Source organism: Panthera onca, chromosome D1 (assembly GCF_046562875.1).
Source record: "Panthera onca isolate mPanOnc1 chromosome D1, mPanOnc1 haplotype 2, whole genome shotgun sequence".
Taxonomy (NCBI): Eukaryota; Metazoa; Chordata; class Mammalia; order Carnivora; family Felidae; genus Panthera; species Panthera onca.
In genome coordinates this window covers 94,624,621-94,638,732 of record NC_138348.1, presented here as the reverse complement: position 1 = coordinate 94,638,732, position 14,112 = coordinate 94,624,621, and the positions used below count along the sequence as shown (strand labels likewise).

Sequence of the window (14,112 nt, the reverse complement as noted above, 5' to 3'; positions counted from 1 at the left end):
CTATCTTTATTTCCTTAGTAAAATTTACCCCCCCCCCCAAAAAAAAAACCCACATTTTTTTTTTTTTTAACTTTCCGTAGTTACTTGAGCAAGATAGGAATGGAAGATTGGGTAAGCGAAGCTTGTTGGCTATAGGAAGTGACCTGAATTATCTATACAATATCTACAGAGATGAGGACTCATGAGAGGCAGAGGGCAGGGCCTGGGCCAGTGTGTGGATAACCAGTGGCCAGTTAGTGAGTCTGGAGAATTGTCGGTCTTCCATTTGTCAGTTTTCTCTGCCTGTGATCTGATGTGGCAATAGCCTGTAGTTCTACCTTCTGGGTTCTGAATTTCAAACAGAACCTGTCCCTGAACACCCTGTATACTTCACCTAAAGGCCCAACCTGGAAAGCCCTCAGGGAATTTCAGCAGGTTACCCAAACAGAGGACAGGGAACGAGATGTTCATCTTTGTCAAAATCTTGCTCTTGAAGCAGTTGAGGGAGGCCCATTCTGGTTCGGGCTCTGCTGCTGGCATTTTGTGAACTGTGAGAGGGAGAAAGGCAGTGTCCTGGGAGCCCTCTCCTTTCCTACCCCTTGCTGAAATGCAGCGTGCTGCCACAACCAGCCAAAGCATGGCATGCTGGGCCAGGCCGAGACTCCACTGTAGCAGAAGTTGGGAAGAGAACCTCTGCACCATCAAAAACAACAACAACAATGACAACCCCCCCCCCCCCAAAACCCACAAAAAACAACAACAGCAACAGCAAAAAAGCTTCTGTCTCCTAGGTGCTGCCTGGCCTTTGTTTTCAACCAGGTAATCACAGTTGGACACAAAAGGCAACAGTTGGCTTTCTTCCATAAAGAAGGAACCGACCTAATGGTAGAGTTGTCGCCAGGTTTAGATTCCAAGTAATAGGTCCTCAGAGGGTGAGTTTCATACACGGTCACAGGGAGCTCCTCTTAAGAGAAACCGTAGTACATTTCTCATTCTTTGAAACTTCCTCTCCATCCAGTATCTTAAAAAGTGGAAGGGTTGGGGAGACACTGACACTTGCACTGTTGAGCCCCCTGTGCTGAGCTTTGGGATGTCCAGCTCCCTTTTATCCCCCTGGTGGGCAGTCGTGGCACCTCTCTGGGCCTGTGCTTCCCATCCGTCAGTGAGAGGACCGGACAGGGTGAGACTTTCCACCTCTTGCTCTGCACCCGTCATCTCTTGGGGACCCGAGGCTGGCTTTATCTTCGTGGGTACAGGGGACCAAGGTCGGCAACTGCGGAACATCATAACAAGGAGTGAAGCAGGCCTGGGGCCTGGGAAGATTTTTTTTTTTTTTTTTTCTCAATGACTTGGTGTTTTGCTCTTTTAAGGAGGAGGATCCAAGGGGAATTGAGGTCTCCACTGGGATTTGTGATTCTGGTCATAGTCCCCTGTCTATAAAGTCCCTGTTGGACCCCGCCCTTCCCATCTAGTATGCTGTGGTTTTAAGAGGGTACAGAGACATTGTCAAGTGGCAAGCTGGAGTATAGAGAGGAATTGGGGAAAAAAGCCAGCTTCAGGGAGCCCTACTAAACTGAATGAGGAAACCGGTTTAGGTGGAGAGACCTCACAGAGGCGTTTGCAGGCAGCGTGTAAATTTCAGGCAAATGCTACCCAAATATACCTGTGGGCTTTGTGCTATGGGGAGATTCAAAGTGGAGCCGGCTAATTCACATGGATGTTTGCAGTGCTGATAGAAGGAACTGAGGAGAGTGACTGACAAACCTCACGATTGGCATGGCGATGGGAGGCACAGAATTGGAGGACAGAATGGTCGTCTGCTAGGAATTAGGGACTGCCAGAGATCAGAATCTGTTTTAACTAGATGCTGCTAAAGGCAGGGGGGGATTCGATGCCTGTCATATGGTTGTGGGCATGGACTCTAATGATAATCGTCAGGCTCCCACACCAAACGAAGGCGACACAATCCCATCGAGCGCCGAGTCGTGGCCTTACTGCGAGAACGACATCTCTGAGCCGACTCCTCATCAGCTCACGATTCTCCATTGCCAGTTTCTATGACAGACTCAACTCATTTTCTGTTCCAACGAGTTGGTGACATGGGAGACTCTGAATGGGCGGTTCACTTAAGGAGTCATCTGTCATCTGGGACAGATCGGTCACTTACCCTTTGACGAATCCTTGGGAGTCCTCTCAAATTTTAGAGCGCAATGTCTACTATGGTGCTTGTTCAGGATGCAGATTCCTAACACCATCTCCTGGAAATTGTCATTTATTGCGTGGGGGTGGGATTGGGATTCTGCACTTCAAGGATCCTGCACATCCAGGTGGATGTGGTCCCCAGAAGTCCTGCTTGGGAGCATTTGAAGCATGTCCATATAATCCTCTGAGGAAAGAGGGCAAGGGTATTTATTCCACATTTTACAAAGAGGAACAAAAGCCTTCTTCTTCTTTTTTTAAAATGTTTATTTATTTTGAGAGAGAGCATGAGTGGGGGAGGGGCAGAGAGACCGAGGTGGCGAGATTGAGAGAGAGAGAGAGAGAGAGAGAGAGAGAGAGAGAGAGAGAGAAAATCCCAAGCAGCCTCCAGACTCAGCCCAGAACCTGACGGGGGCTCCATCTCATGACTGAGAGATCACAACCTGAGCCGGATTTCGAGAGTCAGACGCTTACTGATGGAGCCCCCCAGGCGCCCCAGAACAACAGTTTTCTGAACAATAATAGAAGCTCCATAGTATTTATTGAGCATTTGTTATGTATCAGGCCCTGCGCTAAATATTTCACTCACGTTATTTCATTCGACATAGCAGTCCTATGAGATACGCATTAACACCTCTCATTTGTCTAAGCAGAAAAATGAGACTCAGAGACCGATGTCACCCAGCAAGTGGCAGAGCTGGGACTCAAGCCTGAGCCTATTGACACAACTCTACAGGCCGGCAATTAATCCTGACATAACGGCCCAAGCAGGCCCTCAGCAAACAGATGTTTCATTTGAAACTGGCTTTCTGAATTTCTAATTAAATGTTCTTCCTGTTAGTTTGGGGGTGCCCTGGAATATATCAGGGAGTCAGAAAAATTACCAATGTCCTGGCACCGAAACTATCATGGCCGAACCATTTGATCAGACAGGTCATGGCGGGGCTGGGCTTGGGGGAAGGGATGATGTGAAACAGGAAGTGTCCAGGTGTGCGGAGGGTGAGTGGGAATCTGGGAATGAGCCAGGCCAGTGGAACGTGTTAGCGTGTAGGAAAGGGGCTGCTGCCATCCCAGCAGCTTAGGTGGTGTTCCTCATTCAGGTTCACTTGTTTGCCTTCCGTGTAATCATTTCTGCCACAGAGATTACAAGACACATGCCTGTCGCTCCGCACCCAGGAGCGACATGAGGTATTAGACTTAAGGAAGCACTCACTGTTTGTTAGCAGGGTAACCAGGAGAGGAATGAAAAAGTGTTGTTGGAGATCTTTAAAAAGGGAGAGATGAGGGGCGCCTGGGTGGCTCAGTTGGTTAAGCATCCGACTTCAGCTCAGGTCACGATCTCGCGGTCCGTGAGTTCGAGCCCCGCGTCGGGCTCCGGGCTGACGGCTCAGAGCCTGGAGCCTGTTTCCGATTCTGTGTCTCCCTCTCTCTCTGCCCCTCCCCCGTTCATGCTCTGTCTCTCTCTGTCCCCAAAATAAATAAACGTTAAAAAAAAAAAATTAAAAAAAAAAAAAAGGGAGAGATGGGAAGTGAGTGAATGAGGTCTGCCCCCCCCCCCCACCTGCAGTGAGTGGGTTAAAAGTGGCTGGTGGGGGTCTCAGCGGACCTATTACTGGGGAGAGTTGATAGTCTGAGGAGTCTCATGTGCGTCAGCTTAAGCATGTTACGCTTCAGTAACACATAGTTTCTTGCAATGCTCTGTGTATCCCCAGCTGTTCTAGGTCTCCACACCTTTGTTTATACAGGGTTTTTGTTTTGTTTTGTTTTGTTTTGCTTGGGCACATTCTCTTCCCTCCTACTGCCATGCCTTCACCTGGCTGACTCTGACAGTTATTTAGGACCCAGCTCACGTCTCAAGTGCTGAATTCTCAAGGAAGCGGTCTGCGTAAGATTCCTGGACTCTTCCCTGTCTTGCCACTCATTGCTTATGTTGGAAGGAGCAGAACACGTGTCTGGCTCTTCCCGACTATAATAATGTCCCAAGCACAGGGATCCTTTGTCACTCACCATTATGGACTTGAACGCCGCATGCTCGGTGTGTGTGTGTGTGTGTGTGTGTGTATGGAGCAGAAGATCCAGGTCTGAAAGCGTATCACTCTGGCAGCCATGCAGCCTCCGTGTTTCTTAGATTTCTTATGTGTGGCTATGTGCAAAGTTCTGGAAGGAGGCCATGGTCCAGTAGCTCCTACAATACCAGTCTTCCTTCCCTTTAGGTAGTAAATCCAAGGTCCCTTTTAGCTTTAAATCCCCAAGGTTTTGAAATAGAAAGTAATACTATTACTAATAATGGTGGCAGGATTGGATTAATGGCCCATTGTAGAGTTCGCTGGAAAGACAACAATAGTGTAGGGTTATGAGATGCAAAGGAATTGGGTTTTATTTGCTCAGCAGGACATCCAAATCTATAGGATAAGGGGATACCTTTGAAGAGTGTTAGGTATGCATGTAGCAAATCAAATAGTGATTGTGGTGAGTTAGAATCCCAGCTGTCTTCTTGTATAGTGAAGGATTAGAGTGGAATGGGGAATGGAGTAGGGAGTAGTTGGGCTTAGTCTTGAGGGGTCAATGTTGGGAGGGCGCCTGGAGGGGGAAATGGTATTTTCAGCATGAGAGAGACTGAAAAGATAGGGAAAGGCAAGAACGTGGCACAAGGATCTCTAAGGAGTCCTGGATGGCTGAGGCAGAGGGTCCCCTGGGAAGAGTTGCAAAGATGGAGCTTTCAGAGGTAGCTTGAAGTACGATCATTGAGGAGCTGCTCTGCCATAGTTTGGAGTTCAGATTTCATTCTAAGGAGGTTGGGCACCATAGAGGACTTCAAGCAAGGGAGAAAATGGTCAAAATGGCAAAATCACTTTTTTTTAGAAAGTTCATTGTAACAGCAAAATAGGGAATGGATTAAAAACTGCAGGCAGGAAGCTGATTCCTTCTTTCTTTCCACCCACCCAGCCACCCCATCCATCCTTCTATCTATTCACCCAGCAAATATTACCGAATGCTTGGTTCCAAGAATAGGCTCTATCATCAGATAGGCCTGCATGTCAAATCCTCTCTTGCCACTTACCTGTCTGTGTGACTTTGGGCAAATTACTAAATCTGTCAGTAATTGAGTTTTATCACCTGAAAAGAGGACGAATGATAATCTCCATCAACACTTCATAGGTTGGCTGGGAAATAAAATAAACTAGTGCTTCATCAGTGCTTGGTACCATGCCAGGAACTCATAAACATTCATAAACTTTTAGCTATTTCTGTTAAGTTTATTTATTTTAAGAGAGAAAGACAGCAGAAGTCGGGGAGGGGCAGAGAGAGAGGGAGAAAGAGAGAGAACCCCAAGCAGGCTCTGCACTGTCATCAGGGAGCCTGGTGTGGGGCTCGAACTCAGGAACTTTGAGATCATGACCTGGGCTGAAATCAAGAGTCGGATGCTTACCCAACTGAGCCACCCAGGCGCCCCAACTTTTAGCTATTTTTATTAACAGGTTGGAGGTACCTGTTTGGGAGATGTCATGATCCTGGGGATTGTTAAAGCCACGGAGATTGTGAAAACCTTTACTAGGTTGTTACGTAATTCAGCAGACATCCCCGGAGCACACACTACTTATAAGGTGTCACATGAAACCACGTGGGAGGTGCAGAGGTGGGTGCCCCCAAGAGTGTGTGTACCAGGCAGAATATATTAAATGCTCTAGTCAGTTCATTAGTGGGGATTTTATTTTATTTTTTAAATTTTTTTAATGTTTATTTTTGAGAGAAAGAGAGAGAGAGAGAGAGCACATGAGCAGGGGAGGGGCAAAAAGAGAGGAAGACCCAGAAACCGAAGCAGGCTTCAGGCTCTGAGCTGTCAGCACAGAGCCCGGCGCGGGGCTCGAACTCACGAACCGTGAGATCATGACCTGAACTGAAGTTGGACGCTTAACCGACTGAGCCATCCAGGTGTCTCAGTGGTGGAGATTTTAAAAAGATTTGTGGGGAAGGTGAGGTTTGAGATGGCTCTTAAAAGCTGAATAGGACTCCAGTAGGTAGATAGATACAGGGCGGGAAGAGCCCTTCACGTGCAAGTAGTGGTAGGTATGGAAGCCTGGAGACAGGAGGAAGCGAGTGCGTATTAACACCAGTGGAAGATACATGGGACTAAGATACGGAAACCCTCAAAGACTGTATAAGGAGAGATAAAGTATTGGAATACAGGCAAGTGTCAACATCATTTTCGGTAGAGAACTTTGACTTCCATTCTGAGGATTTGAGACTTTAAGATGCATGCCTGTGGCGGGGGGGGGGGGGTGGGCGGAAAGATCGTATCAGGCTTGTACTTAGAAAGATTGATGACAAGGGCACCTGGGTGACTCAGTTGGTTAAGTGTCCGACTTTGGCTCGGGTCATGATCTCCCTTGTTGGGCTCTGTGCTGACAGCTTGAACCTGGAGCCTGCTTCAGATTCTGTCTCTCCCTCTCTTTCTGCCCTTGCCCTGCTTGTACTCTGTGCCTGTCTCTTTTTCTCCAAAATAAATAATTTTAATTAATTAATTAATTAATTTAAAAAAATAGATCGAATGACAGAGATGGGAATGAGTACGAGACAGGGAAAGGAGATGAAAGAGACCACTTAAACGACTCGGAAGCATCTAGGCAAGAGACCCCGGGTGGGGGAGGGGAGGGAAGGAAGGATGGGTTAAGAAGCTTTCCGCAGATAGAATCGATGTGAGCCGGTGACTCACTTTTTGCGGAGTGACACAGAAGACGTGGATTTGCAGGCTGGGAGACGAGGAATGGTAATGCCGCTGACGAGGGGTGGTAGTGGGAGGAGTTTCGGGAGGAAGGATGGTGAGCTCGGTTCTCAGTCTGAACTGAGACCTCTCTTCGGAGGGGTTGTCCACTCGGCCGCAGACTGTTGAGCTGAAGGGAGCAAGTGCGATCGGAGCCAGAAACAGGCAGGGGAGTGAGTCTTCTGCTGCGAGGTACAGTTGAAGTTATGCAGGTGATGGTTCGGGCCGTGGGGAAGGACCAGACTTCAGGCGGAGTCAGCAAGAGAGAAACCAGCGTTTGAGGCCAGAAGAGGAATAGAAAGAGTTGTGTGGCATCACGGAGCGGAGAAGAGCGCTTCAGGAACAACACGGATCATCAGTGGCCTTCAAAGCACAGAGACTGACACGACAAATGACAGGATAAGCTTACGGATGTGTTGAAAGTAGGAATTTAGGTATCCATTGGGTGGCACGTGTCAGTCAGGTCAGCTGATATGGGGCCACTCAGTGGTTGAGGGAATCTCATGGGCATTTTGATCACTGAGTGGGAGATTCATGTGGTTTTGGGTAGTTGGAGCGAGTTTCCTCCAGGTTAGAATTTTGTGCCCAGCCCTTGCTGAATGAAGCCCTCCTCAACAGCCTGTTACCAGTGGGGATGGAGAGTTTGGAGAAGGATAAGGAGACCTGCTTTCCATTCTCGCACCCGGACTCGCCATGTGTCAAGATGTCCCTGACTGAAGGGAAAGACAGGAGCCGAGCTGTTGTGACCGAGATGGACGTGTGCTAGGCATCGTCCACACTCTGGTATGTCTGTGAGCAAACTAGTTGAGGTTAGGGGTAGAGTTCCCGACCGTTCTTCCAGCAAAGTAATCCTAGAAGACAGTTTAATCCTTGGAGTACTTGGCCGTGGGTTGAAGTTGGCCTGAGTGAGAGGCAGCTACCCCAGAACGATGAGCACCCGAGTTTACCCTTCAGGAGCTTTCGGAGGCTTCCCCCCAGGGACCATGTCCCGAGAACCTCCTCACCACCATTCCAAGACTCTGCTTTTCCAAGTGAAGAAAAGGAACATAATTTCCCCTCTCCTCGGTGTGCAGTAGTGAATGAGTGGGGGGGGGGGAGTGAGAACTTGAAGAAATACTTCTTTTTTAAATTTATCTTAGAATGAGAGAGGGAGAGAGGCAGAGGGAAAAAGAGAGAATCTTAAGCAGGCTCCACACTGAGCCTGCAGCCTGATGTGGGGCTTGAGCCCATGACCCTGGGATCATGACCTGAGCCAAAATCAAGAGTCAGACGCTCAACCGGCTGAGCCATCCAGGTGCTCCAAGAGCTTCTTTTTCAAAAGCACAGTTATTATTAGTTTTGTAAGCAATATCTATCTGAATTCTGTTTTAGGGGGAAGCAAAACATTGGGTCTTAACGTGTCTCCATACGTCCTCTGGTCACCTTTGTCTTCCTTTTCTCTGTCTGGCCTCCTTTTTTTCTTCTCTCCATCAGTTTCCTTCAAAAGTTAGAGCATTGCACTCACCCCCTGCCGCCCTCCTTCCCCACTTGCCGGTTTGGGCTTTGGGCTTCCTTCCTTCTCTGCTGAGGATCCCCAGGTGCAAGGTTCTGCTGAGAGGGGCATGGTTTTCATTGCAAATGGGTCCGATGGGACATCGGAGGTCACAGCTGGATCTTCATGCAAATGACAGTGTTCCCTACCCTGCGTGCCACTCACTTAGGGAAGGCTGGGATGGAGGGGCCCTCACAGCCTCAGATCTGGGCTGTCCCTGAAGCCTGACCCTGCTCTCTGACCGGAGTGGGTGAGGGGGCCCTTGGCTTCTCATCCCCCTACCCTTGTGCTTCTTTCTTTGCCTTTGCAGTTTCGTCCATGCTTCCCTTCCCATTCCCCCTGTCTCTTTCCCACTTAACCATGTCCTTTTCCATGTTTGTCCTTCCATTCTCTCAGGGCAAAGCAAACACTTGTTAGAACTTAACTTCATTTCCCCTCCCCTCTTTCTTTACGCCCATCCTGTTCCATCAAGAGCACACGCTCAGTGTCCAATAGTAAATAATTACAGCCTGTAAGCCTTGGCGTGAGCGGATTTGGTACTGTGGGATGTATACGGTGCCTGTTGGAAACGAATTTGGGTGGAGGGGGCTATGGAATGTGAGAACTTCTGCTGTGTTCATCTTTCCCCTGGGCAGGGGAAGCAGAGAGTAACATGGCTTACAAGGAAATACTATGCTGTGCTTGAGTTGCAAGTCGGAAGACCTTAAAAATAGGGATTATGGCACTTGCCGTTAGGAATGCCTTAAGAAATAATGCCTCAGTGAAATAATATGCATGTGACTGCTTTGAAAGTAGGATTATTCTTAACTATTTTTATGGGCACATATCTGCAAAACAAAATGTCGGAACTAGTTATGCAGTGTGCATAAAAGGAGCTCGTGGTATTGGATGAGCTGTAATGAGCCTTTCAGCTCTTAAATTCTGTTTTCCCTAGACAGTTCTTGGCATGTAATAGGGGCTCGAACGATATTTGGATGGATGGACAGACAGATGGTCGGATGGATGGATGAATATCTAAATGTCTAACTGCCCTACTTGCCCCTTCTATGTCATTTCACATTGTTTCCATTTCACATCGGCACCACCGCCCCCTCCTGGCCAGCAGCAGTATTACGGTGCAGTGAGATCATAGCTGGGCCCTTTTCTCCCTGTTTCTCCCCAGCCCCTGACCCTGGCTCCCTGAGCTGGCTCCTTGGGACCCGTCTTTGGCCTTCAATCACTGACTGCCTGTCTTTCCTCCTCCTCCCCCCTTTCCACCCCACTCCCTCTCTCCATCTGCCCCTGCAGCACTGCCAGTAACTCAAACCGCAGCACGCCGGCCTGCTCCCCCATCCTCCGGAAACGGTCTCGTTCGCCAACCCCGCAGAGCCCGGACGGAGACACCATGGTGGAGAAGGGCTCAGACCACTCCTCGGACAAGTCCCCGTCCACGCCGGAGCAGGGCGTCCAGCGCAGCTGCTCCTCGCAGTCCGGCCGGAGTGGCGGCAAAAATTCCAAGGTGAGTCGGGCGCTGCCGGGACTCTCTACTTGCTCGTCAGCTGGCTGCGGGGAAGCCAGTGTTGGGGGTCAGCGAGGTAGACAACCCCTTCCTCGAGGGCCCTTGTGTCAGTGAGGCGAGGGTAGGACAGGCGGGGGAGACCCTAGTTTATCTTCTCAGCGGAACACTCAGAGTGCCCCAAGCGCTAGTTAAATGGTTCCACGGTGACTGTTGTCTCCTTTTGGGGTAGGGAGCCTCACGTGCCTTGAGATTTGGAGAAAGGGTGCTCTGGGGACCAGGAGGGGGTCATCCGTTTAGTCCTGCTTCCTTTTTTCAAATTCGGGGTAGAGGGGAGCATTATCTGGGAGGAGCGTAGTGCCAGGAAGAGAGAGTCCTCAGGGAAGAGAGGGGTTTTTAACCTCCGCCCTGGCTATCACTCTGCCTCACCTTTGGTAATAACCCACTTGGTACTCATTGGGCCAGGAGGACGGTGACAGGGCCTCTCCATCCCCTGCAAGTGTCAGTGCCACCTGCCGAGGGCCTGGGCCTTTGCCTAAGGAAAGACGTAAAATGAGCCCCAGGGGGGCCCGGACTACTTACGGGTCCCCAGAGATTTTCTTGTCCCCTCCTCAGTCCTTTGGGAAGCAGGAGGTGGTCTTTGCCTAGATGCTCCTTCAGAAAGCTTCTCGTTACTGCTGGACTCCTAGGCCCCGGGGAGGGGAAGGGGCCCCTGGGAGGCACGGGAGCTGGCTTCCCACCTGATTTGTCTTTTGATTTTCTTGTTCTTCCTCTTCTTCCCCACCATTTCCCAAATACCTCCTTTGCATGCATGGTCTTAGTCTCACAAGCGCCTCTCAAAAGTAAGCCATCTTTTGTCTCTGTCTTTGGTCTCCCCTCCGGTGTTGAATTGTCTGTAGCGCTCCGCACCCCTCCCTCTGCCCCCGCCCACTCTGGCCCATGTCTTGCTTGGTCCCTTTCCCAGAAGGGCCGGCCCCACTGCCCCCTGGCAGGCTGGCTTGAAGTTACAGAGGGACCATTCCTATTGCACCCAAAGTCGGAGAACAGACCCGTCCCCCATCCTCCCCTGTCTCTGCCTGCTCCCCAAATACCGCCTTGGGTTGGGAATCTGTTCCCTCCTTACATGGAGCCATCTAGAAGCAGAGTCCTGCCGGGGCTTAGTTTCATTGCTCTGGGGGAAGGGAAGCCCCATCCAGCTGGGCTTTGGGTCCTGATATACCCGCTTACACCTGCTTTAGTGGGTGAGACCAGAGTCCCCGGACGTGATGATTGAGGGTCACAGATTCCCATAGGTGAGTTCCCCGGTGTGGGAAAGTGACCTCAGGAGCTCTACCTGGCACCTTCTTCCCTCTGCCTGCCCACTGACAGCTGCTCAGCCTGGGCATCCCTCACGGCTTCCGCCCACTGCCCAGCCCGGGGGCTTGTGGTATTCTTAGGATCCTGAAGTGTGATCAGATCGGAGCTATTCTTCCAGAAGGGCGTGGTACCAGGATCTGGAGGTCGATGGACATCGATAGTAGCCCCTGCCAGGCCCTGTAGAAATGCGACGAGGTCAGGGGGCAGTTCCAGAGTCTGCCCTGGCCCCCAGGATCTCAGAGGTCCGAAGAGAACTTGGAGGGAGTCCAGCGTGAGCAGTAGGTATTTTAGAATGGCAGGGCTCAGGAAATAACCCCCACAGGGGAAAAGGAGGTGGGATGTCGCCTGGAGAAGAAAAAGAGAGGGATGACTTAATAATAGTCTTGAGCCTCTGTAAGTGTCTTGGGGAGGAGGAGGGCGAACAGCTGTTCTCATTCCTGAGGGAAGAGCAAGAGACTACGGGGCTGAGCCCAGAGTCTGTGACCTTTCAGGCTCAAAGCACATCTTGGCTCTGAAGACTTCACATGGTGGTTGCTCGCTGTGGGCAGGGAAGGAGGAGCTCTACCTGTGGGGAGTGAGGAGTGCTCCGTGGGGTCAGCACCCGCTCCCAGCCCCTCACAGCTCTGGCTGGCGAGAGGACACGTGTCGCTAGACCCAGGCATCGGGTTATTCCGTCTCTCTGGCTGTGTCTGAGCGGAAGCTGCGGGCTTCGTCTCCTCTCACCCCTATGCCAGCAGGGCGCTCGGTGAGCACGTTACTGATGGCCGTCAGCCACCACCCACAGAGGAGCCTCTTTTAGTCGGGTGCTGGGTTGAGGCGAGTAGTCCGTAAGGAGGATTTTTTAAAAATCTCCTAAATGGTAGGTCTTCCTCGGGAAACGAGTAACGGGCCCGTGCCTGCCCCCTGGCAGCCTACAGGCTAGGAAGGGAAATAAGAAACCTTAAGAAACGTGCCTAGATTGTCCGGAAACCAGACCCGACTCATAGGGGCTCGTGTGTAGTTGGGGACGTTACACGTCAGAGGCTGGAGGACTCATAAATGAGTGGGGTGACGGGCGTGTTTCATGGAGCTGGTCCGCTGAGCCAGGCTGGGACTCTGAGAGTCAGAATGAGGCGTTGTGAAGGGGCCAAGAGCTGAATTCAAAGTTAGTCTTGGTCCCCCTCTCATGAGCTGAAGAGGGAGGTGCTGGGAAAGGGGGGGGTGGTCTAGGTTTTCTTTCCCTTTGATGGGCTTCGGTGAGGCAGACACATAGTCCTCGAGTCCCTGGTTTGGGTGGATGCCTCCCCTCGGCCCGATTCTCCCACCAGTCACAGCTGTCACCACTGCCACCACCATCCTCCAAACGCCATTAGAACAGGACTGACTTGTGGGTGACGGGGGTGCCTTGCCAGCTCAGCGGGAAATGGTGGCAGCTGAGGTCGGTCTGGGAAACCATTGTGTGTGGGACACACAGACTTCAGGAATTAGGTGCTACACAGGTCAGGGGCCTGGAGCGGAAAGTGAGGGAGAGCTGCAGAGGTGAGGTGAGGAGAGGTGGAGCGCGTGCTCCTGTGCTTAGGATACCCCCTCCCCCAGTTGGAACGTGGTCTCAGGTTGACCAGACGTATCCGTGGCAAAGGGCTCTGGTCGCCAGAGCTATTGTTGCTATTATGGCCACCAGGCCACCTCACCCCGTCTCTCATCCACCTCCTAGAGGAGACGACCTCGTATATTTTCCAGGCCGCCTGGAAAGTACTTCCACTTCTCCCTGGAGCCAGGCATGGGCGGTGTCTGCCTTGCCTTCTCAGGGCCTCCATTTCCTCATATTAATATGGAGGGGTCAGACCAGGTGATCCGTAAGGCCCCTCTCCTGTGAGTGTGTAACTGTACTGCTGAGGCTGACCCTTCTGGGTGCAGCCCCGCCCAGAGCAGCGAGCTAGAAGATCTCAAGGCGTCCTTTCCTTCCTCTTCCCCAGACCCCTGGAGTTTGTGCGGCCACCCAGCTTCTGCTCTGTAGTACTGGCTTGCGGCCACTAGGGGGAGCCAGCGGCCGTTCCCCCGCTCCGGCCAGCTCCTGCTCTAGGATAGCCGCTGCGATGACCCCGGTAGGGGAGTCCTCCTGCGTTGGGTGTGCTCTGTCACCCAGCCCGTGGCTTCGCTGCAGCTTTTCCCCTTGACCTTTCTCCTTGTTTTCCAACCCTAATTTTTGTGGTTTTTTTCTTTCCAGTATGACAGACTTAACCTGATCAAAGTAAGAAGTCTCTTTTATTTCGTACCTCCTATAAGTAGAGCTCCTCTCTTCCCCTCCTCTGGCCCCCCAGCCCCCACCATCCCGACCCCAGGAGCCTTTGCACTGGGGAGATGTCTCTAGGGAAGGTGGGTCTGTTTCCAGAGGCCTCGTATTCCTTTAGTGCTTGTTCTTTAGACCCCTTCTAGGAGGCAGTGGAACCATCCTCTGCTCAGTTCCCTGTCCTGGGCAGCTCTGAGTACTTTTCCTGACTCCCCTGCTCCCCTTTTAGCCAAATCCATTCATGACCTGTCAGAGAAGCCTCGACCCCCACCCCCTAGTTCTGTTTTTTCCATGCCTCTGGCCCTCTCTGCGAAGGAGGGGCATTTTAAAGAAGCCGCAATAGCAGACACCCTAACTTGTGTCCCTGGATGCCTCTGCTCTCGCTCCCTCCTCCCTTCCCACGCCCGCAGCCCCTCTGGTTTCTCTGCCCCCGTGAGCTGGGGACTCAGCCCTGGGAGAGTGAAGCCAGAGGATGAAATTTGCCTCCAGGAGGCTGGTCAGAGTTGAGGGACTCGTGCCCG

The 14,112-nt window shown here is 51.3% G+C and overlaps 1 protein-coding gene across 11 annotated transcripts in view; it reads left to right on the top strand.

Annotated features, from left to right (window-relative positions):
- Positions 1–14,112, top strand: part of GRAMD1B (GRAM domain containing 1B) — a 241,680-nt gene that overhangs the window by 185,274 nt on the left and 42,294 nt on the right. For 9 of the 11 annotated variants that reach the window (XM_078432873.2, XM_078432876.2, XM_078432882.2 and 6 more), the window contains 3 exons: positions 9,759–9,969; positions 10,788–10,808; positions 13,529–13,552. In XM_078432873.2, the coding sequence (XP_078288999.1) occupies positions 9,759–9,969; positions 10,788–10,808; positions 13,529–13,552 (256 nt within the window). The remainder of the gene's footprint in view (positions 1–9,758; positions 9,970–10,787; positions 10,809–13,528; positions 13,553–14,112) is intronic. The other 2 variants (XM_078432875.2, XM_078432878.2) reach the window with 1 other exon arrangement.